The 23,960-nt window shown below is 33.0% G+C and overlaps 3 protein-coding genes across 10 annotated transcripts; 2 read left to right on the forward strand and 1 right to left on the reverse strand.

The window, feature by feature from the left end:
- Positions 1-9,278: 9,278 nt before the first annotated feature.
- On the forward strand, positions 9,279-13,791 carry LOC112741306 (putative MO25-like protein At5g47540). Of its 6 annotated transcripts, none has more exons than XR_011871630.1 (12): positions 9,279-9,575; positions 9,658-9,906; positions 10,535-10,696; positions 10,965-11,083; positions 11,429-11,503; positions 11,822-11,915; positions 12,017-12,076; positions 12,202-12,270; positions 12,628-12,763; positions 13,105-13,149; positions 13,224-13,326; positions 13,423-13,791. XR_011871630.1 is itself a non-coding variant. In XM_025790230.3 (12 exons), exons 2-12 carry the CDS (start codon positions 9,784-9,786, stop codon positions 13,500-13,502), a joined length of 1,029 nt encoding a protein of 342 aa, XP_025646015.1. In that variant the 5' UTR covers positions 9,298-9,557; positions 9,658-9,783; the 3' UTR covers positions 13,503-13,791. The 6 variants fall into 6 exon arrangements, 3 of the variants coding, with proteins under 3 accessions (XP_025646015.1, XP_025646014.1, XP_025646013.1); XR_011871631.1 differs by having other exon boundaries at positions 9,298-9,557; XM_025790230.3 differs by having other exon boundaries at positions 9,298-9,557; positions 12,628-12,726.
- Positions 13,792-14,062: 271 nt separating this feature from the next.
- Positions 14,063-18,628, forward strand: LOC112741308 (inositol-phosphate phosphatase). 3 transcript variants are annotated; one of them, XM_025790231.3, is made up of 14 exons: positions 14,063-14,217; positions 14,303-14,455; positions 14,845-14,952; positions 15,028-15,089; positions 15,183-15,233; positions 15,595-15,675; positions 15,791-15,894; positions 15,979-16,063; positions 16,417-16,471; positions 16,551-16,594; positions 17,662-17,730; positions 17,815-17,915; positions 18,012-18,068; positions 18,341-18,628. In XM_025790231.3, exons 3-14 carry the CDS (start codon positions 14,940-14,942, stop codon positions 18,435-18,437), a joined length of 819 nt encoding a protein of 272 aa, XP_025646016.1. In that variant the 5' UTR covers positions 14,063-14,217; positions 14,303-14,455; positions 14,845-14,939; the 3' UTR covers positions 18,438-18,628. The 3 variants fall into 3 exon arrangements, with proteins under 3 accessions (XP_025646016.1, XP_072071562.1, XP_072071561.1); XM_072215461.1 differs by lacking the exon at positions 14,063-14,217 and having other exon boundaries at positions 14,436-14,510; XM_072215460.1 differs by lacking the exon at positions 14,063-14,217 and having other exon boundaries at positions 14,439-14,529.
- Positions 18,629-19,388: 760 nt separating this feature from the next.
- Positions 19,389-21,984, reverse strand: LOC112741305 (cytochrome b561 and DOMON domain-containing protein At4g17280). Its single transcript, XM_025790227.3, has 3 exons — positions 20,606-21,984; positions 20,070-20,324; positions 19,389-19,978 (listed from the first exon to the last, which is right to left on the reverse strand). Exons 1-3 carry the CDS (start codon positions 21,236-21,238, stop codon positions 19,649-19,651), a joined length of 1,218 nt encoding a protein of 405 aa, XP_025646012.1. The 5' UTR covers positions 21,239-21,984; the 3' UTR covers positions 19,389-19,648.
- Between the last annotated feature and the right edge of the window lie 1,976 nt (positions 21,985-23,960).

The following is a 23,960-nucleotide window of genomic DNA, read 5'->3' on the forward strand; positions in this document are numbered from 1 at the left end:
GTAAAATGATACCAAGCTTAAAATTCAAGTGAATTACAAAAATAATTATAAGAAAATAAGAAGGTTGGTGATGTACTCTCAGGTCATTGAAATTTAAAGTAATGGAAGAAGAATTAGAAAGAAGTGAAAAGAGAGAATAATTGATTAAAAGAACCACCACAAAATACTGAGTACCAATTACAATATATATAGCAAAAAAAAAAATAAATTACTAACTAATAGTGCTATAATTATGTCTAACAAACTAACCAACTTGACAGCTATACAAAAAACAAACTCTATTATGTTACATCTAATTTTATGAATAATTACTGATTCAGTTTTGATAATCTTAATAAAAACTTTATAACTCGTCGTTAATTGTTAATCTCTATTGGCAAATCCATAATTGGTGGTATATTGCTTTACAACTAGTAGTGACATTCTTGATTAAAAAAGAAAGAGAAAAAGAAAAAAAGAAAAGACTTTACAAGATACTAATGTCCGCCTCCCGTGAACACTGAACACCATACCAGATACTAAAAATCTAACATTATCTACTACTTCTACATTGAGGTAAAGCAATCTGTGACTGCAACCTTTTTAAGCCTTTTAGCATTAAATTTGTTCATAATATGAGCAAAGGAAACCGATCCCTCCCCATAAAAATGCTACCGGAAACATCAAACATGTGAATGCGAAGATGTAAAAGCAAAGAACCTTAATTATCGTTTTTTAATTAACTGTAGACTATAGTGGCCTATTACTATACCGGTCTTGTCGCATCTCATATATAACACAACGACACCACAAATGTTTCTTGCTCTTTCTTGCTTTTATCCTGCAACTTGCAAATCTCACACACACACCACACATGTTTTCTCATTAGTCATTTCTCGCCTTTTATTTCATCGTTTTCTTCTCGTTCTAGCGCTATTAAAGTACAGCTACAATAATGAACATTATTGCTGGATCCACAAATATCTTCTTTTTTTTTTTTCTTTTTCAACTTATTAGAAATTTTATATCAGTTACTCTATAGTCTATATCCATGACTCGGAATTTGAAGGGTAAGAACAAAAGCTTTAAAATATACTTATTGATGCTGTAAAATATACTGAATAATGTTTCGTAATAAAGTATAATTAAAAAAGAAAAACGTGGATAATCATTGGTGACTTGTTTGTTTAGCGGACAACTCGTGAAGGGATAAAGAATACCATAAATTGTGTAACTACTTAACCAACAAAATCACTAAACTTATTCACGGCCAACAAGAATTTAGGACTCGGCACTTTATTAGGTGACACTTATGCTATCATTTTAATCTTGACTTATGTTATACATTTAAATTATTTTGACAATTAAGTCTAACTAAGTTGGTCTAAGCCTAATAAAAATTGCTCCAATTACGTGAACAGTTTCACGTTTCTTTCCTCCTCTTCTCTTTAATTTTCTTCTCCTTTTTCGCGTTTCTCCTCCTTCTTCGTGTGTTTTTATTCTTGTTCATAGAGTAAAACTAGAAAAATAATGAGAATGTAAAATAAGAAGAAGATGATAAATAAGAAAAGAAGAAGTGATAATGATGAAGAGGAAGAAGGAGGAGGAGTTGTTTTGAGTTCGATGCATTCTGGATTTAAATTTTGGTGCAATCTAGTCTTCACTTGCTTTAAACTAAGTTTGTTTGTGTGTCGTCGTCATTAAAAAATTTCGGTGCATTCTGAATTTAAACTGTTATACATATAAAAAGAAGACAATAATAATGACAATAACAATAACGATGATGATAATAATCATGATGGAGGAGGAGGAAGAAAAGGAGGATGAGGAGGAGGAGGAGGTGGTGGTGGTGGTGGTGATGTGGTAGTAACGACAACAATAACAAAGGAGAAAAATGAAAAAAAAAAGAGGAGGAGAAGGAAGAGAAGAAGAAGATGATGATAATGAAAAAGAAGGAGGATGAAGAGGAGTTTTGAGTTATCATTTAGTAATTTCAGTGCATTTTGGATTTAATTTTGGTGCTTTCTGGATTTAATTTCGGTGTATTCTAGTCTGAATTTGTTTTGAATTCAGTTTGTTTGTGTGTCGTCATCATTAAGTAATTTTGTTGCATTATGGATTCGAACTGTTATACATATAAGAAGAAGATGACAATAATGACAATGACAATAACAATAACGATAACGATAAAGAGGAGATCGAAGAAATTCAAATGAAAAAAAGAAAGAGAATGAGGAGATAGAGGTGGTGGCGTAGTGGCAGTGACAACGATAACAATGAAAGAGAAAGATGAAGAAAAATGAGGAAGAGAAGAGAAGAATAAGAGAAATTTGAAAAAAAAAACTAAGTCTGTAGAAAAAGAAGCCGTCAAAAGGTTAGGGGTGAGTATGTGTCGGTTTGGTTCAGGTTCAAGATGAAATTAGAACGAAACCGATTAAAATGTAATTTGTTCGGTTTGGTTCGGATTTGCATTTTTTTGTGTATTCACCCAAACCAAACCAAATCGATTAAAAATGGATTGGTTTGGTTCGGGTAATTAGGTATCCGATGACTTTGAAATTCATAAAAAAAAAACAAATTTTTATCTTAAAAATTCAACAATAACATCAATAGAAATAATCCAAACATGTTAAACACCAAATATATTAAAAACTAAACTCATTAAAATCTAAACATATTAATAGTGAATAATCTTTATCTAACGGAAATACAAATTTTTTAATTAAACACCAATTTTTTTTTATTTAATTAATATATGATCGGGTTCACGGGTTGATTCGGGTTCCGCACCCCAGAACCGATATCCGAACCAATCACTAACAAAGACCATCGGTTTGGTTCGGGTTGGACCCGATTACCTGTTGGTTCCAGAACCAATTTAATTGGTTCGGTTCGGGTTCGGACAGGTAATCGGGTACCCGCTACCCGTGCTCACCCCTAGCTTCAAGCACGGCTTCTTCTATTTATACACATAACAAGCCTTCATTTTCAAACTTCATTTATTTGAATTTGTTTTGAAAAGTGATTCCTTCAATATTGAAAGTTAGCCGCCCAAGTTATAAGTGGTCATCCATATCTTTATCACAACACTTCTCCTTGGATGACCATTTAGGATTATACCTTATTAAAACCTTACTAAAGAAAAACCCAATGGGAAAAAACTTTAGTGAAGGAAAAAGAGTACAAAATCCTTTGTGATAGGGAATGCCTCATTAAAAATTTTGTCAAGAAAAACCCAATGGAAAAAAATCTGACCAAGGAAAAAAGAGTACAGTCTCCTCCTCTTGTCGACATTATTTAATAGCTCGAAATCAGCGCCTCTTTTGAAAGTGACTTTGTAAATAAATCTGTCAGATTATCACTTGAGCGAATTTGTTGGATATCAATTGTCTATTGATTTTGAAGATCATGAGTGAAGAAGAATTTGGGAAAAATATTCTTTGTTCTATCACATTTGATGTATCCACCTTAAGTTGAGCAATGCATGCTGTATTATCTTCAAACAGAATAGTTGGAGCTATCTTCTGATCAATTAGTCCACATGATGACAGAATATATTGGATCAGACTCCTGAGCCAAAAATACTCGCGACTTGCTTCATGTATCGCTAGTATTTCAGCATGATTAGAGGATGTTGCTGCAATCGTCTATTTTGTGAACCTCCATGATATAGCTGTACCACCATATATGAACAGGTATCCTGTTTGAGAACTCCCTTTATGTGGATCAGACAAGTATCCTGTATCTGCATACCCAACTAGTTGTGACTTGAATCCATAGGGGTAAAACAATCTCATATCAACCATTCCATGAAGATATCGAAATATTTGTTTGATTCCATTCCAATGTCTTCTGGTTGGAGAGGAACTATACCTTGCTAGTAAATTCATAGCAAATGATATATCGGGTCGTGTATTATTAACAAGATACATTAGCGTTCCAATGACACTAAGATATGGTACTTCAAGACCAAGGATATCTTCATTTTCTTCTTTAGGACGAAATTGATCCTTTTCCACATCCAAAAATCTTACGATCATTTGGGTACTTAATGGATGTGACTTATCTATATAAAATCTCTTCAAGATCTTTTCTATGTATGTTATTTGATAAATAAAGATCCAATTTTTTGTATGCTCGATCTGCAGGGCGAGACAAAATTTAGTATTTCCAAAATCTTTCATTTCAAACTCTTCTTTTAGAGCTTTTATAATTGTTGGAATCTCTTCAGTAGTTCCAATGATATTTAAATCATCAATGTACACAGCAATTATAATGAATCCAGATGCAGATTTTTTTATGAAAACACATGGACATATATCATCATTCTTGAATCTGTTTTTGGCCAGATACTCAGTAGGACGATTATACCACATTTGTCTAAATTGTTTTAGACCATATAAAGATCTTTAGAATTTAACTGAGTATAATCCCTGTGAATATTCATTGGACGATTTTGATATCTTTAAACCTTCAAGGATTTTCATATATATATATCACGAACTAATGATTCATATAAGTAGACTATTACCACATCCATTAAATGCATATGTAGTTTATGGTATACGGATAAACTAACCAAATAACGCAATGTTATTGCATCCACTACAGGGAAATATATTTCTTCATAATCTATACCGGGCCTTTGAGAAAAACCTTGTGCCACAAGTCGAGCTTTGTAGCATATAACTTCATTTTTCTCATTTCATTTTCTCACAAGTACCCATCTGTATCCAACAGGTTTTACATCTTCTGGTGTACAGACTTTACGTTTTGCAAGTGAGTCTAACTCAGTCTTCATAACTTCTTTCCATTTTGGCCAATCATTCCTTTGTCGACATTCTTCAGCTGTTCTTGGCTGAAGATTCTTAGTTTCATGCATGATATTTAATGCCACATTATATGCAAATATTTCATTGACAATTATCTTATTTTGATCCCATTTTTCTCCTATAAAGACATAATTTATCGGGATCTCGTCATTTTCACAATTTTCAGGTATCTAAACGTCTTCTGACGTCAAAACTATATTAGAATTTTGGACAACTGTAGGTGTCTTTACTATATCTTTTTCAACAGGAATAGTATTTACCTCTTTTCTTTTTCAAGGATTTTTTTTCTTTGGAACCGACAGGTCTACCACGCTTCTAGCGTGAATTTGTTTCAGTGGCCACTTGTCCAACTGGAACATCTATTCGAATTGGGGCATTTTCAGCTGGTATATAGGATTTGGTTATCCTCTTTGTATAAGAAAATGCATTAGACAATTCATTTGCTATTCTTTGCAAATGTATGATCTTTTGAACTTCTAGTTCACATTGCCCTGATCGAGGATCTAAATGCATTAAGGATGATGCATTCCAATTAAATTCCTTCTCACAAAACTTATTCTCTCCTCCTAATATTGAAAATTTTGATTCATCAAAATGACAGTCTGCAAATCGAGCTTTAAACACATCTCCAGTTTGTATCTCAAGATACTTTACTATAGAGGAAGAATCATATCCAATATATATCCCCAATTTTTTTGGGGGTTCCATTTTGGTGCAAGAAAGTGGTGTAATAGGAACATATATCGCACACCCAAATATTCTTAAATGGAAAATATTTGGCTGCTGGGCAAAAGCTAATTGTATAGGAGAAAACTGATGGTAACTTGTTGGTCTCAAACGAATAAGTGCTGTGGCATATAAAATAGTATGCCCCAAATCGAGGTTGGGAGATTTGTTCTCGTAAGTAAGGGTTTAACAATTAATTGGAGGCATTTAATAAGTAATTCTAGTAACCCATTTTGTATGTGAACATGAGTTAGTGGATATTCAACGCTTATTCCGTTAGCCATACAATAAGTATCAAAGGCTTGGAAAATAAATTTACCAGCATTATCAAGACGAATTACTTTAATTGGATTTTCTAGAAACTGTGCTTTTAATCAAATAATTTGAGCAAGTAATCTCGCAAACGCTAGGTTGCGAGAAGACAATAAACACACATTTGACCATCTTGAAGATGCGTCTATTATGATCATAAAATATCTAAAAGATTCACAAGGCAGATGAATAGGTCCACATATATCGCCTTAAATTATTTCTAGGAATTCAGGGGACTCAAATCCAATCTTTACTAGCAGGGCTAGCAATTCATACTCTACCTGCGGGTATCCAACCCGGTCCAACCCGTTCGGGTAGGGAAGGCTACCGAATCCGCTGCGAGTAGGGTAGGGTACGGTTCGAGTATGCCTGCGGATAGGGTAGTGTACGGGTTTAGGGTGTACCCTACCCTACCCTACCCGCACCTCATATATAACACATATTTTATAAAAATTAGGTATATAGTAAAGGAAGTGAGAGTTGAACCCACAACCTCCCTTATGTAATGACTTACAATAAGTAAACAACCACTAAAACTAGTTAGTTAATTTAGTAATTTAGAGCATTAGTTTTTTATTTTTTATGTTATTAACATGTATAAAATTTGAAATGATTGAAGTTTATATTTACTTTGAAAAAATTTGATATTTCTGTGGGTAGGGTAGAGTAGGGTAGGGTTTAGAATTTTAGGGTGCGTGTAGGGTTAGGGTTGAGAGATTCTCAACTCGCGGGTAGGATAGGGTAGAGTTTTAATAAAATTTTCAACCCGTGGGTAGGGTTAGGACCCTACCCTAACCCTACCCATTGCCAGCCCTATTTACTGGTGATGGCCATAAAATTAGCTTTCCTTGAAAACATGCAGCATAACTAAATTCACTAGATTTAAAGAATCTTCTTTCTTCTGGTTCTTTAGTGAATGTCCATGGGAGTTTTCAATAATTCTCTGCATCATGGTTGTTCCCGAATGACTCAATCGATTATGCCAAGTTATAAATTCATTTGAGTTAGTAAACTTCTTGTTTACAATGCCATGTGATTCAATTGCACTAATTTTAGTATAATATAACCCAGATGAAAGTGAGGATAATTTTTCTAATATAATATTTTTATTTGAATCATGAGTTGTGATATACAAGTACTCATGATTTTTCTCATTCATTATTTCAATATGATATCCATTTCAGCAAATATTTTTAAAACTCAATAAGTTCCTTAGAAACTTAGTTGACAACATTGCATTATTTATTATGAATTTTGTTTCTCTGGGAAACAAAATTATAGCTCTTCCGAAACTTTCTATCACATTGTCTGAGCCAATAATAGTATTAACATATTCTTCTTTTGGCACAAGATGAGTAAAATATATATTACTTTTGAGAATGGTGTGCGAACTTGCACTATCCACAAGGCAAACATCTTCACTATATGTCTTTGCCATTTTTTTCAAAGACAAATAATAATAAAATAAGTAGAAATATTTGTGCAGTAAAATTATTTTCTTGATTGAAAATATTTTTCTAAAAATTATAGTATATACTAAAAATTTTATTATTATTTTAGAACTTAACACATTTAGTAATTTTGAAATTCATAAACATAAATATTTTATCAAACATTATTCATATACATCACACTTGAAATTCAAATGCATAGAAAATAAAACTTAACAAGAAGTTTCTTACATTATTTATTTACATGAATACTTAACAATTCTATATATTAAACTATTCCATCATTGATCAAATGACCAATATTTTCTTCAAGATCCTCAAAAAAATCAGATACTTCATAATGAGTGGTGTAATTTTCAGCATCATTCGAAACAAAATTCATCTCATTTCCTTTGTCGTCTTTTTTCAAAGATGCTTGATAAAGATCGATTAGGTGCCTTGGGGTACGACAGATACGCGACCAATGGCTCTTTCCACCACAACGGACACATTTATCCTCTGTTAATTTATTTTACCCATTGTTTCTTTCTTTATCTCACTTCTGGTGAGATCATTTCTTGTGAACATAATTTTTCTTCCTTCTATAATTTTTTTTGTTGTCAAAACCTTGCCATTTATCTCTTCTGGGGTTATGATTTGCCGCATTTGCTTCAGGAAATGGGGCGGCATCAGCTAGGCGTGTTTCATGATTTTTTAAAAGCAACTCATTGTTGCATTCAGCAACAAAAAGGTAAGAAATTAACTCAGAATATTTTTTAAATTCTTTTTCTCAATACTTCTGCTGCAGGAGCACATTCGAGACATGGAAGGTTGAGAAAATTTTCTCTAACATATCATTATCAATTATCTTTTTCTCACATAATTTCATTCGTGGGGTGATTCGAAACATTGCTGAATTATATTCATTTATGGATTTAAAATCTTGTAGACGTAAGTGTGTCTATTCATATCAGACTTGAGGAAGTATCACCGTCTTTTGATGATTATACATTTTTTTAAGGTTTTTCCACAGATCTACAGGATCTTTTAATGTGAGATATTTATTTTTCAATCTTTCGTCAAGTTGACGACGAAGAAAAATCATGGCTTTGGCTTTATCCTTCTGAGATGCATTATTTTCAGCCTTAATGGTATCTCCAAAATCTATTGAATCAAGATGGATTTCAGCATCTAGTATCCATGATAAATAATTGTTTCCAGATATATCAAGAGCATTAAATTCAAGATGAGAGAATTTCGACATAATGAAAAATTATTACCTGAGTCTTCCTAAAATTTTATCAGAGTCCCATACTGATAACGTGTTGTAAATAAATAAATAAATAAATAAATAAGGAAGATATAATAAATATAAAATAAAAAAGTATAATTAGATAACAATATTCACCATAATTACTATTTTAATATAATAGCCATGATTAATATATTTACTAATATTATATATAAAGAGTGAGAAAGAAGAATATTTAAAATAGTTGCAACATAAAAAAAAAAGAGAAAATTATTTTATTGCTTGTGTATTGCTTCAAGCGTGACTTTTCCTATTTATACACATAACGAACCTTTATTTTTAAACTTCATTTATTTAATTTTGTCTTAAAAAAGTGATTCTTTGATATTGAAAAAGTTAACTGCCCAAATCATAAGTGATTATCTATATCTTTATCACAACATAAAAAATAATTAAAACTTATCTGCTTAAGAAAAGTACAATTTATAGTTTTAATTTTTTCAATTTATGATATTAAATGAAATTTCTTACTTAATACCTATATATATTTTTTTGAGTTATGCTATGTGTACACTAAAATCAGCTACCAAAGTCAGTTATCAGCATAAAATATATGCTGAAATATAAATACACATTAAAAATAAATTAAACCACACATGTATTTATACACAAGTACATTAGTGGCTGATTTTAGTGGCTAATTTTGATGTACAAATAGCATTTTTTTTTTAATAAAAATACATCTAAAAAGAGACGACACTATTTTGAAGTCAAAGAATTGAAATATGCAATGGGCTACTTATCCTTTAGCGGCAGAAAGAACAGGATCATGTGCTGTGTAGGTAGCAGCAGCGGCAATCTGTTTTTTCCAAACTGTGTAGCACCTTTTGAAAAAGAAAATTTGTTGAGTTAGTTTTACTCAAAAGTGGGCGGTCAAAACTTAAAAATAATATGATGGGCATGAAAAAGCAAAAAGATGAAGCGGCTAAAAACGTTTCCTCTTCCTTCAGCTGACATAACAAATCTGTAACCGTTCGCATCCATGTACTTTCCCCCCTCACAAAAAATATCTCAACACATAAAATTAAAATCTCGTGGCTGATCTTCTTCCTTTCCTCTCTCACAGATTCACAAAACCCTAATTGCTGTGTGGACTTGAGACAGTTGCAGAGAAAGTGCCAAGTAACTGTAGCAGTAGTGTTCATAGTGTGAGCTTCTTTGGAAGTGGAAGTAGAAGAAGAAGAAGAAGAAGATGAAGGGATTGTTCAAGTCCAAGCCCCGCACACCCGTCGACGTCGTGCGGCAGACGCGGGAGCTTCTTCTCTTCGTCGATCAAAGCGCCGCCGACACGCGTGAAAGCAAGCGCGAAGAGAAGGTGCTCCTCTCTTTCTATCTTCGTTGCATTTCCAGTTATTTATTTATTTCCTTTTATTTCTTTTTGTGGTGATTTTATTTATTTATTTATTTATTTTGGGCTTGGCTTTTGAGTTCCTGTTGATGCGTATTTCATTTCAGCAATGTGCTGGAATCTTATAGAACCGATCTTTGTATCACGAAGATTTCTTTCCCGTTTTGGTAGTTCGTTAATGTTCTTGAGCTACGAGCATTGAACTATTGTAACTTGCTATGACTTGGTTTTAATCTCACTTGTTTCTATTTGAGTTATTGATATTCTCCATTTTGCAGTTGATTTAGAGCAAGTATAGTTGATTGCTGCAGCTGGCTGTTGTTGTTTAATATTGAATTTATTATTGATTGATGCTTGCCATTGCATTTTCTTCCGGCTGTCCTGCTGGGACGTGTTTAATATAGTGTTGGTTTCTTAGTTTGGTTTTGCTAAATCTTAAATGTAAATATCCAATTGTGCTTGACATGCATAAGAAGTACGTGCTTGTGGCTGGAGTCCATACTCTTGGATTATGTTTTTTTTTTTCTTTTTTCGGTTAGTTCTTTAACACCCTTATTTGATATTTATTTTGCTTGTGTGATGCATCAAACAACAGATGTCCGAGCTGTATAAAAATATCAGGGAGCTAAAGTCGATCCTGTATGGAAATAGTGAATCTGAGCCAGTCTCAGAGGCCTGTGCACAGTTGACCCAGGAGTTCTTCAGGGAGAACACGTTGCGACTCCTCATTAAATGCCTTCCCAAATTGAATTTGGAGGTAATAAGGAAATTCAAGAGACATCCAGATATGTGTAGCATTGTTAATATGCTAATTAGTTTACTTGTCTGTTGCTGTTATTATTTGCTTGTACACTTTATATAGGATTTGAATGCTCATTAAATTTATAGCATTCTTTGCATCATCTGGGTAGTGACTAGTGAGTAATGCAGACTAACTAGCATATTAACCAAACTGCAGACATGAATCTTTGTCTTAATGCTAGACTTTGTTTACTGTTTGCTAACGTCACTCTGGGATTTTCCAGTCTAGAAAGGATGTCACTCAAGTTGTTGCAAATTTACAAAGGCAACAAGTTCATTCTAAGTTGATTGCATCTGATTACCTAGAGACAAATATGGATCTTATGGATATTTTGATTCTTGGGTAAGTATTCATTTTATGAATATCCTGGTTTCCTGATTTTTTTTTTTTTTTTCTAGTAAGCTCTCTAGTCTGTTTGGTTGACTCTTCTACTTGAACAAGTCAATGGAAAAAATTTTAAATTTATTTCAAAGCATCAGGAGAAAATTTAATGTTTATGTGTGAATTATTCATGGCAATCCCAATTCCTGATCATCAGGTTTTGTAAATCTTGGTTGGGAATTGGTTATCAATTATCTTTGTTCATGTTTTGTTATGTCATGTGATTTCGTTTGTTTCTTATCATGATTGTCATGAACTTGCGATCTGATTTTAATATGCCACTAAGTGCTATTTTGCTTTTTTTAGGTACGAAAACTCAGACATGGCTTTACACTATGGTGCAATGCTGAGAGAGTGCATAAGACACCAGATTGTTGCAAAGTAAGGAAAAAGAATCAGATTTCAATTTCTTTTGTGTGATTTCAAGCTCTAGGCTATTCATAATGACAGCTTGAAACACAATTATTTTGGTCAGGGTTATATTCTTTATTAGAATAGTATTGCATCTAGTCATATACAATCATGTTTGGTTCCTATATTGCGTATGCTTGCATCTTTTGGAGATTTATGCAAAATGCTCTACAGGAACTCATACAGAGAATTGTGCTCTAGAATTAGAAAAGAAAGAGAGGGTCTAACTATGATATTTGTTCCACCGTAGTTCTTGTGATGCTCTAACTCTTCACGGTTTCATATCAGATATGTTCTGAACTCTCCTCACATGAAGAAGTTTTTTGACTATATTCAACTCCCAAATTTCGACATTGCTGCAGATGCTGCAGCAACTTTTAAGGTGGATTACATCTGAAAGAACTAATGGTCACTATTTCATCATTGTGTGGTGCACAAACTTTTGCAATACATCTTACATTATACTGTGTTATCTTGTTTCAGGAACTCTTGACAAGACATAAATCTACTGTAGCAGAATTCCTTTCTAAAAATTATGAATGGGTAGGTTGCTCATCGACCTAAGTTTAAACCTCCTCAAGATATTATAATATTTAAAAAATCCATGTATAAATAAGGGAGAACATAATCATTTTCAACTATCACTCACTACTTTTTTCTGCTTTTAGTTTTTTGCAGAATATAATTCTAAGCTGTTGGAATCTTCCAATTACATTACAAGGCGCCAAGCTGTCAAGGTGCGATATAAGTTCGGGCTTTATCTCAATTGTAACTTATTAGAGTGTTGAGTGAACAACGCAAGCATGCAGTCATCTTGGCTTCAGCTACTATTCGTGTTGAAACTTTAACTTCGATTAGTGTTCATTAAACCAACAAATGTTTTGAAAAATAAAATGCCCAACAAGTTTCTTCCTAGTACAATGGTTTCCTGTTTTTGGCTTTTGGAATTTGGGTCATTGGCTAGTTGGTCTTTGCACTCTTTGTTATCATCCATATGTAATATGTCAATGCACTGTTCTCACCATTTTTATTATGTTACTTATGTTTCATTGATGCATACATAATAGTTGAATTGATTACTTTCACTTTCACAGTTGTTGGGAGATATGTTACTTGATCGTTCAAATTCAGTGGTGATGACACGATACGTGAGCTCAAGAGACAACTTGAGGATTTTGATGAATCTTCTAAGAGTATGGTCCTTTACCAAAAACTTGATGAGATGTCGTGGTACTTAACTTCTTGCTTATGTGTTGCCAACCCTGTATCTCTTATGCATGTGTTGTATTAATTTCCTTTATTATGTTGCTTTTAGTCAGTGTTGAATGTTGATGTATCTTTCTGTCAAAATATGTCACCTCTAAGTCTTAGCTTCACTGCTACTCTCCCTGATTTTTCTAATCACTAGGAATCAGGATTTGTATACTAAAGACAAATGTCCAAATTAAGTTTTGTCCTGAACGATCACTATGTTTAATTCAGAAAAGGAATTCAAGGATCTAGTCATATAGATGTATGTTTAAAGTAGGTCTAACTAGCTATTGGCTTATTGCTTATTTTCCTATCCGCAGGAGACAAGCAAGAGCATACAGATAGAAGCATTTCATGTTTTCAAGGTACTATAATTTTGATATTTGGAAATGGTTATTCTTTTTCCGCTGCCATCATTGATATATGCTTGTCATAACAGCTATTTGCTGCTAACCAAAACAAACCAGCTGATATCATCAGCATACTTGTCGCAAACAAAAGCAAAATTCTGAGACTATTGGAGGACTTTAAACTTGAAAAAGGTAAGAAATATGCCATTTCTTAAGAATTTGTAGTTTCTTCAATGGTATGAATAGTTGTTTTTCTCCCATAATCTCATATTTATTGGCATCGTGCAGAGGATGAACAGTTCGAGGCTGACAAAGCTCAGGTTATGAGGGAAATTGCTGCTCTAGAACTGAAGGAACAGCGCGCGTGAGACAAGTGGCAATTGTGTGTTGTAATAGTTGTGTTAGTCTTCACTTCTTCAAGATGAGAATATCATTTAGTAACTACAGCTTTTTCGATGCTTCCGTTATGTAATTTTACCACGTTCCTTGTATCATAGTAAACAAATAAATTGCCGAAGTGTTAGCTTCATATGGTTTATGTTTTTTCCAATGTATTATTATTAGCAAACAACTCATCCTAGCTACCCTGTAAATGGTAAACTGTACCAGGTCATGCAATATGACCTTTCTCAAATTTGCTTGACCAATTATCTTTAACTTGATTATGATTGCGTTTTTACCTTTTATCTACTTGCTGAACCGGTTTCGGTTTGTACTTTGTAGAGGCTCGTTACTTGTTAGTGTTCAACCAAGTTTAAGTAGGCTGTATTATAGTTGAATTAGATAGTGTTCCCACACGTGATCCATGCAAAAATAATCACCTAGTGGAGTCAATTCACCAGTGGTCGGCGTCCATGGCATGTTGACTACGATTGGGAATTTGGAATCAATTCTGAGTCAAGACACCCTGGCGTTCTGTTAGAAGCTTGTTTGAGTTGCGTACACATTTTTTCTACACACTTGTTAAAGTTAGAATCAACAATGGATATGAGTTCATTTTTCGGTCGGCACTCAATAATAGACTAAAGTGGTTCTTATGCCCATCTTTCCAAAAGCCAAAAAGTCCAATCAAAGATAGACAATGTGCCTCTTATTTCCTTTTGGAGGGTTGTTTCCTTCATTTTATTTTATATGATGATGTTCCTAATTGTATTTGGTCATTGGGTAGGTTCTTTCATTTGTGGCTGAGGGAAGCTTCATTAGGGCGCAAGAAGACAAGATGCGGTGTCCAAATGTACCAATCCTAACCGTATCTCTGTCTTAAGGATATGCTGGTATATTCCGTTAACTCATCACCAAATAGCAGAATTATTGAAAAAAGGTAACTCATTACTCCTCTAGGCATAAATGATTTGTAAGGATTTGAATATTTTCAAGTAAGTATATGCTTATGAGGTGAGAATTTCATTTTTTTAGATATATAGCGAGAAAAGATGATTATGATAAATTCTAATTAAAAAAATCAGTAAGTTTTATTACATGCAAGTCCCTCCATTGGTGCATATTTAAGTTTTAGTTGATTAAATGACATTTTATAATAGCACTTTACTAAATAAAAATTTTTCTAAAATTTATGATCTGATTTGGAAATAAATTTATGCGTAAGAGATACTTCAGAATTCATATACTTGTGAATAAAATGTCTACAACCTGAACCCCGAAAAAACAACAAAACCTTATTAAAATTCTTACCATTAAATTTATGAATAGGATTTAGATTGAAGAGTGTGCATTGCACTGAGCGTGTGTAGTAGAGACTAGAGAGAGCTTCCATCATTCTTGTTTCCATTACCATCAACGAGGCAATGGCTGACACTGGTACCTCTCTCTGAGCACACTTGAGAACGCGTTTGTGAATTTTTATACTCACTTGTTTGCTTTGTATGGATTCAGCTGCAGATTCCCTCTCCGACTTCCTCGCATCTGCCGTCGACGCTGCTCGCAAAGCCGGCGAGGTTATTTTCGTAACTTCACCTCCTCCTCTCTCTCTCTCTCTCCTCTGTTTATTTCGTTGCTTACTTCTATTGATCGTGAATGGTTGTTTCTAGATTATTCGGAAAGGATTCTATCAGACCAAACACGTCGAGCACAAAGGACAGGTATTTCTCTCATTCTCTTCAATTTCTTCCAACATTTATGTCAAATTCATCGCAATGTGATATTGTGAAGCTTCGTGATCCGGAAGTACGAGGCTAAATGTAAAAACTGCTACTCTAGTTCAATCTTTCATATGCCAGCTTATGATTTAAGTTTAATAATTCCATGAAAGAATATTATTTTTTGAGAAATTAATAATCAAGGCAGCACACCACATGCTTGTTGCATTGGAGAAAAATTGAGTGACAAGTTTTTTGGAGAAACTTTGTGTATGTAATAATGGGGACACTTACTGCAGCATGTAACTGATAAAACCATCAAAGGAATTTTTTTACATTTTTTATTGTGATGGATGATGCACAGGTTGATTTGGTCACGGAAACTGATAAAGCATGTGAAGATCTCATATTCAATCATCTTAAGAACCTTTACCCCACTCATAAGGTTCATTGGTTCTGCTCTCCGGCTAACATTTCCTCTTTATTACATATAATTCAAGTGGTGCATCTATACTCTCTATTCTGTTAAGGTGATTTTAATCTGTGTTCCAATTGATTAGTTCATAGGGGAGGAAACCACAGCTGCATGTGGCACTACCGAACTTACAGATGAACCCACATGGATAGTTGATCCTTTGGATGGAACTACGAACTTTGTTCATGGGTAATTATCCGTTCTCAATCTTTTGGGTTCATATATATATACTTGCGCTTCTGTATTGATTCGTGATAATTCTGTTATCTTTAGGTTTCCTTTTGTTTGTGTCTCCATTGGTCTTACAATTGGAAAAGTTCCTACTGTAGGTGTTGTTTACAATCCGATTATTGATGAGGTGAGAAATTTTCCTTCCTGCAGAGTTTGTTTATAAGTAGATGACCATGATGTGTTCAAAGTTTTCGCTTGAGGTTAGAAAAATATGCAAAATTATTCACTGTTAGAACATAACTCTGCTTGTGCTGGTTTTCATTTTTGGTTCTGGTATACTGGCCAAATTGTTAGAAATAAAGCAAGATTAATGTCATAGGAAATTGGAGTCAATTGATATGTCTTGTCCATTTATCAATAGCTTTTTCAGTGAACTGGATGTGTCTGAACTGACTTGCTGGATTATTATTATTCCATATCTTGTTACTAGTTTTCCTCTATAATTTAATATAAAATGAAATTTGTAATTCTTGTATGTAGCTTTTCACTGGAGTCCATGGGAAAGGTGCCTTTTTGAATGGGAAGCCCATAAAAGGTGTGTTCTCTACTCTTCATATTTTTAATTGTTGTTCATTTAGATTTAATCACTAAGCTTATGCATTGATATTTTGCAGTATCAACAAAAACTGATCTAATAAGCTCTCTTCTTGCAACTGAGGTATGTCAAGTCTGTTTGCATTGACTATATGAAATCTGTTCCTTTTGTTAATTTCATTTGCATCAATAAAATGGATTCCCCTCTTGCTCTCTCTCCTTATTGGACACACTTGTGCCAATGACATTTACTGAACCGAGAAATATTGTTTGCTGCAAAACTTCAATATGGAGAATATGCATAAAGTGAAAAAAGGCCTTTCAGTTAACCAGAGTAACTGAATTCGAACTACTAGAAGAGTATCGGAACTTGCTTTATTGGGTCTAATGCTCCATTTTACTTTTATATCCCATGACTTTATGTTTTTATTAAATAGGGGATCCACATTGTTACTTGATAGTCGTTTTCCACAAATTATTCCAGACTAACTTTCCATATGTAGTTATAGTATTTTCATCCACGGTAACTGGTATGTTTTTCTTGTTGAGATGGTACTGTGTATCATCTTACATCATGGTCATCACTGCTGAAGCTGAACCCAGTTAAATTGTAATACTCACTATGTGTTTTATTTCCCAAAGTATGATTAATATGCATATATTGACATAACTCCAATGTTTTTTGTTGGATATCATTTTATCTCTAATACAGTTGGTGAAGAACCCTGTCTAAAAAATCTCTCAACAAAATTTGTTGCTGATAATAAATTTTTTTATGCTTTATATACATGTAACTTCCCCGTTTTGGATATATAAATTTTATGTGCTCCTCAAAACTTGGATGTTTTAAATTGATTTTAGACCATGTTGGGCAGGCAAATTAGATTAGAGTGTCATGTATTGGTTGCTATTTGCCAATTGCCATTCAAACATTCATAACCTTTGTAATCTTATGTGTGTTAAGTGAAACCTTAAAAGCTAAAAAACAAAATCCGAACATTTTGTTATATTTTGCAAAGCACTCTTATTAAGATTAACTTAGTTGTCATGATGCTAACTTGACATAGGATGACACAAATAGCATTTCACATTCTTATGTAGACATCTCTGAAGTTCACTCATAATTGTTTTCCTCTCAAATCAAGACAAATTTGAAATTAATCAAGCTTTTCATCCTGAATGAGTGAGCAGGCTGGAACAAAACGTGACAAAGTAACATTAGACGCCTCTACCAAAAGGATTAATAGCTTGCTTTCCAAGGTAAGACCAGCACTTGCCATGTAGTCTATACTCCAGGACTAAATGATATGATTGACTGCCATAACAACACATTTTCTGTGTCAGGTGAGATCTCTTCGAATGAGTGGCTCATGTGCTCTGAATCTTTGTGGAATTGCATGTGGAAGGCTGGATGTATTCTATGAAACTGGCTTTGGTGGTCCTTGGTATGAGTTTCTCCTGCATGAATTTCAGGCACTCTGCTTTTCACTGTTGTGATTCTCATGGCCTCTATTTTTTTTTTATGTCTTCCCCTTTTCTAGGGATGTGGCAGGTGGTGCTGTCATTGTTACAGAAGCTGGAGGTGTTGTATTTGATCCGTAAGTGACTTTGCTTAGATATCCTTATTCTTAACGAATGGAAAACCTACCAAGTTCTAGATGGTCTAAGAACCGTTAGGTACATTGTCCATTTCACGTTTTACATGTTTATTCATCTTCCGACAATGTTGTTAGTTAGACATGAAATGTGGCAATCTTTATGCAGTGGCAGGAGTCATTATCATTCTAGAAAACTAATAACTAAAAAGTTGCATAGATACTTTCGAAAGATTTTATGCTTGTGGTTGAATCTAATGGTTCGTTTGCTTCAGTTCTGGTGCAGAATTTGATGTAACAGCTCAGCGGGTAGCAGCTTCAAACCCTTCCTTGAAGGATGCATTTGTTGAAGCACTGCGCCAAACAGAGTGAGACATTTACCATTTAGTCAAAGGACGAGGAGAAAATGCCATCCATCCGTATAAATAAATCCTTGTTCCTTGTTTAGTTCATCACTTTTTGCAAAAATAATTCTTAGTGGGGATGACTCAATTTTCTAATTGCTTTTGTAGCTTTACCAAAATTATAATATACTATTATACTCTGCATCTTTAGAAATACAACTCCTCTGTCTCGTGTATTCAACCAATGAAAGTTTAGCACGTAAGACAAGTGCACCATTGGTATAAAAACAAAGACAAATGTCAGGAAAAATTGCTATGCATTGCCTTGAGATACATCGTAAGATACAATTATATGAATATACCTAAGTATATTGTAAGATACAATGATTTATAAATATACTAAAAACATTAATACCATCATCAATACAGAACAGAGGGAATACTTTATTATTACATATGTGGCCATTGTTATAGTCTCGTATAGGCTAGTGGCTGATACCGTATCAAGAACAAAAATTTGACAGAGATAGGAGAACAATTGCAAGTAGCAAGTCATTGATCTTAAAACGAGTTGGTGATACCTGATACCTCTGTTTGTGGCTTTGGTTTTTCTTTTTTTCAAGCTCTTGTGAAAATATGAACTTGCATTAAATTATAGAAAGTGATTGACATGGAACATATTCAAAGGCCGTGTGAACTGAGTGAAAAGAACAGGGCAAAGAAAGGAACGAAGAACTAAACAACTATCGGATGCTCTTGTTAGGTGAAGCAAATCAGAAAAGTTAAGAGACAGGATAAAAGCATCTATACCTTTCATCTGACCAATTCAAAAGATTGAAACAAGCTGGGTCAGGGTTCACCTACATGTGCCATATTAAGAGAAACCAAGAATCTAAGCTTTGAACTGAGAACTCTTACTATTCTACAAATTTTCCTGAGGAAGAACATGATAAAAAATAGAAAAAGAAAAAGAAAACACTTGAAACTCAAAGGTAATCAGAAAAAAGTAAATAATAAATACAAATAGTAAGAAACCGATACAAAGTATCCTCTGGAATAGCATGGAGAAGAACCACGCCCCAGGAACTCACTATTTCTATGAAAGAATAATCTCCAAAACCAAGCTCTAAGCAGCTTGGAGTACCCTAAAAATTACACTCTCAATATATGTGAGCAAATATACACACAGTAAGCTCCAACATCAAAACTCAAATGTATAGCCAGTTAACCACTAAAATCCTACACATTCTGTGGCCTAACCCCATATCCATTAGCACCATTTGCTCCATTATGTGACATCTTTCCCTCTGTTTTCTTCCTCTTCAAGACAACAATCCATGTGAAACCCTCCAAAAGGAGAGCAAGTCCACCCAAACCTGCAATGATGCCAATGTATGCATGCTTCCAGTTATCATAGCGATCCTGAGCAGATTTCTCCAGTGCACTAAACCCTTTGAAGATGTTAACAATACTGATAGCTATGGTGCCGTATCCGATCAGGTAGTGGTAGATGTTCCAATAGGGTCTGTATTTGTGATCTTTGTTTGGCCTCAGAAGCAAAGCAAACAACTGCATCCAACAACAAATGTTTCTGTCAGTAAACATCATAATAGCAACATGACAAAATCTTAATCTAAACTCAATCAGGGGATCTCATTACCTGAAGGGTTCCAAAGCAGAAGAGGATGATTCCAAGTGTTCTGTGGGTATGATAAGTCACACCAGGTGTGTCACTGCCAAGTTTGAGACCAGTTCCCCAACCAGCAACACCAATAATGTATGCAGAGGTTTGGCATGTCACATGAAGGTAAAACCAAGCAGGGTCTGCAGATGGGAACACCTTCACATACCTTGCTATTATTGCACCAATAGGCATCAAGATCCCCCAGCTCAATGCATTCAGCACTCCATGAACCTGCAAATATATTGAAAACTTTTAAGATCTTTGAATCAAACAAAGTTCTCACATCTAAATCTAAAGATAAAGTAAAGAGGACCTTTATGGCCTATTTGATAACTATTTTAGGACAGGAATACAACAAATACAGTAATCCCTAGGAGGCCAGAATTTGCCTAATTTTCCTATCCACCCTATACACTAAAACAAAAACCAAGAAAGATCCAAACTTTTCACATGGGTGAAAAGTAAAATTTTGTTTCCAATTTTAAAATTAAGACTGAAATGAAGGCACTTACATTTCTTCTTCTTCTAAGTGATCCACCACTGGATCCTGCTTGGCTGGAACCGGAAACAAGATCCAATTTTTCCTTGGAATCAAGATTAGCAGAATTCTGAGCATGTATCTGAGGAGTAGAACCAGACATAGCACCATCTTGCCAAAGATGGACTATTGATGTGGTCCCCTTAGGGAGAGTAACAGTAGCATAAATGGTAACCTCACTACCTTGATAAGTAGCAGACACACCAGTGGTTGCATAACTGATATTCCCTTCTGTCAACTGTGTGTTGGCGCTAGCAATTGGTGAAGTGTATGCTTTTGTGGTACCACCAGTTGTGGTAGCCACAATTGCTTGTGCTCCAGACATGGCTGATTGCAAGTCGTTATTTTTATTGATAGCCCAAGCTACCCAGTTACTTGATGAGGTGATCCCTGCGTGCCTGAATGCTATGTCAAGTTTTCCAGTGGATTGAACATAGCTCCAGTGAAGGTATGATGATAAATGTGGAAGATCACGACACGTGGCATACACCTTGTTGTTGTTAAAGGTTTGTCCTTTACATGTTGTCTGTGCTGAAGATCCAAACATCATGGAGCTCAGCACAGAGATTAACAACACAATCCTCAGCATCAAGTTTGTTCTACCCATGTTGGTAATGCTACAATCTTTGTTTCTTTCAAGTCTTGTTTATGTCTTTTGAGTTTTGGGTTGTGGATTCCAACAAAGGGAATGGATCAAAGTGATGATCGTTGTGGCCAAGGAAATTAGAGAAGAGGGAGGTTATTATAAAGAGGTTTGGTGGGTTTGGGTTGTTGAGTTGTTGATGTACAGCGAAGACTTCAAAAGTTAATAGTCTTAAAAATGGGGAAAAAAAAATCTTTACCATATAAAAAGTGGAAAATAATAATAACAATAATCTTAAAATAAACACCGAAAATTCTAGATGCTTAAAATCATGTTAGTATAAATTATGATTAATTAGAGTATTATAGGACCCATATAACTTATTGTTCTGAAACTTCAAATTTATTAATATACACTTAGATTCTATTTTATTTATATTAATGGAAAAAAAGTAATCTAAGATTGGATCATGATCTCACATGATTCAAATATTAAATTACATATTATTATACCAATAAAAATAATTAAATTTTACATTTGCAATTTGAAATGAATTATCAAGAGAGAGAGTAGATGTATTAGTGTAACTTGTTATAGACTTGTTTGAATTTGGATACGTCCGAGTCAGAGAGGAAGCTTCCATGGCGTGTGTGTGGTGTAAACACTTTGATTAGTTCTGCAAAGAAAACTGAAATTCCAAGTTGCTCAGTCATCAAGATTTTATTAGCTTTCTGAACCTACCATACCCATTTCAGTTTTCACACCTGCCTTTTTGTCCAACTTCACATTACACACGCATTTTATGCTCTTCAGTTTTGGAATTTGGAAATTTCCAAAAGGCTAATTCTATAGTGTCTATGAGTTTTTGTTTAATTTTTGCTTAGTTTAATTTTTGTAGTAAATTTTGAATTTTTAAAAATTATTTATTTTTATATTTTTTAAATTAAATAATAATTTTTAATCATTTTTAGTAAATAGACATCACTTTTTAGACACTATAACATTTACTTTTCCAAAAACTCTGTAAACTGCACCTTTCATATTCATGGTTGGTCGGTAATTCGTTGGCCAGTTTAAACCAAACAGTTGCCACTTGTTACCTGTCTAGCAAGTACTTTAGGATATTTTTTTTTAATTTGATTAAATTCAGATCATTTAAATTAATTTTTAAAAGATATAACAATAAATTAGGTTAAAATATATTATGATTAATTAATATTTATTAAAATTATTTAGCATATCTGAATATTTATTATAAGATATTACGTTCTTAATACCTATAAATACTATTTTATATTGTATCATTCTACGATAACTTAAATACACATAAATTTTTTTTCTATTGTTTTCTTTTACCCCTTTCTATCAAATTAATTTTTTTTGTCGTATCCATGATGAAAATTGATAAATCATCATCTGACCAATTAAAAGATTAATTTAATTTACGATTATATTTTTAAAAAATCAATTTAAAATATTTGATCTTATTTTAATTATTAATTTTTTTCATATGAATAAATTGAGTTTGAGAATTAGTAAACATAAATCATTGGGCAATTTACCTAAATAAATAAATTGGGTGAAAACTTTACTCAAATACACAAAACAGAAATCCCTTACGTACATGTGCATTTTCACACTTCTATGTAAACCGTGGGAAGCTACCACGGATTATGGTGTTTGTGGTTTGTGTGTAAACCGTGGCAAGCTCCCACGGTTTATGAAGGAGAAATTTTTATCATAAACCATTTATTTTTAGATGTTTGATTGCATCAATGTGGTATCATTTAGATTGCGCATGATAATTGTGACAGAATACATGTATATAATAGAAGCTCAAACCGCTTAAACTATCAAATACATAGCAGATAATATATTAGAATTAGACAATTCTCAAACCTTTTTAACTATCATTTCCTATTACTTCATTATTGTGTCATGTCATGCACCCAACAAAACTAATCTAATGTAATCTAATCTTCACTCTCAAATCTCACTACTCAATACACAATAGTAAAACAATTTTATTAACACATTCATCGTATTTTTTTTAAATTTTAGATTATAAAATTAAAGTATCAATTATATGTATAAAATATATATTAAAATGTAAAATATATATTAAAAATAAATAAAATAATATATATTTATACAAAAATATATAATAATTGATTTTATATATATATATATATATATATATATATATATATATAAAGTTTTTTTTTTTTTAAAAATACAATATCAAATTTTTGAAATGTTAGACAATGAGTACAATAATTTTTAAAGAAATTTTTTGACTTTTTAGGACAAAAAAAAATATTCTTCTTAAATTAACATTAGATCTCTAACAAGTACTCTTGAAACCTCATTAGATCTAATGTTAATTTAAGAAGAATATTTTTTTTCTCCTAAAAAGTCAAAAAATTTCCTTAAAAATTATTGTACTCATTGTCTAATATTTCAAAAATTTGATATTGTATTTTTTCAATATATATATATATATATATATATATATATATATATATATATATATATATAATCAATTATTATATATTTTTGTATAAATATATATTATTTTATTTATTTTTAATATATATTTTATACATATAATTGATACTTTAATTTTATAATCCAAAAAACTTAAAAAAAATACAATGAATGTTTTAACAAAATTGTTTTACTATTGTGTATTGAGCAGTGAGTATTGAGATTTGAGAGTGAAGATTAGATTACATTAGATTAGTTT

Source organism: Arachis hypogaea, chromosome 14, assembly GCF_003086295.3.
Source record: "Arachis hypogaea cultivar Tifrunner chromosome 14, arahy.Tifrunner.gnm2.J5K5, whole genome shotgun sequence".
NCBI classification, from domain to species: Eukaryota; Viridiplantae; Streptophyta; class Magnoliopsida; order Fabales; family Fabaceae; genus Arachis; species Arachis hypogaea.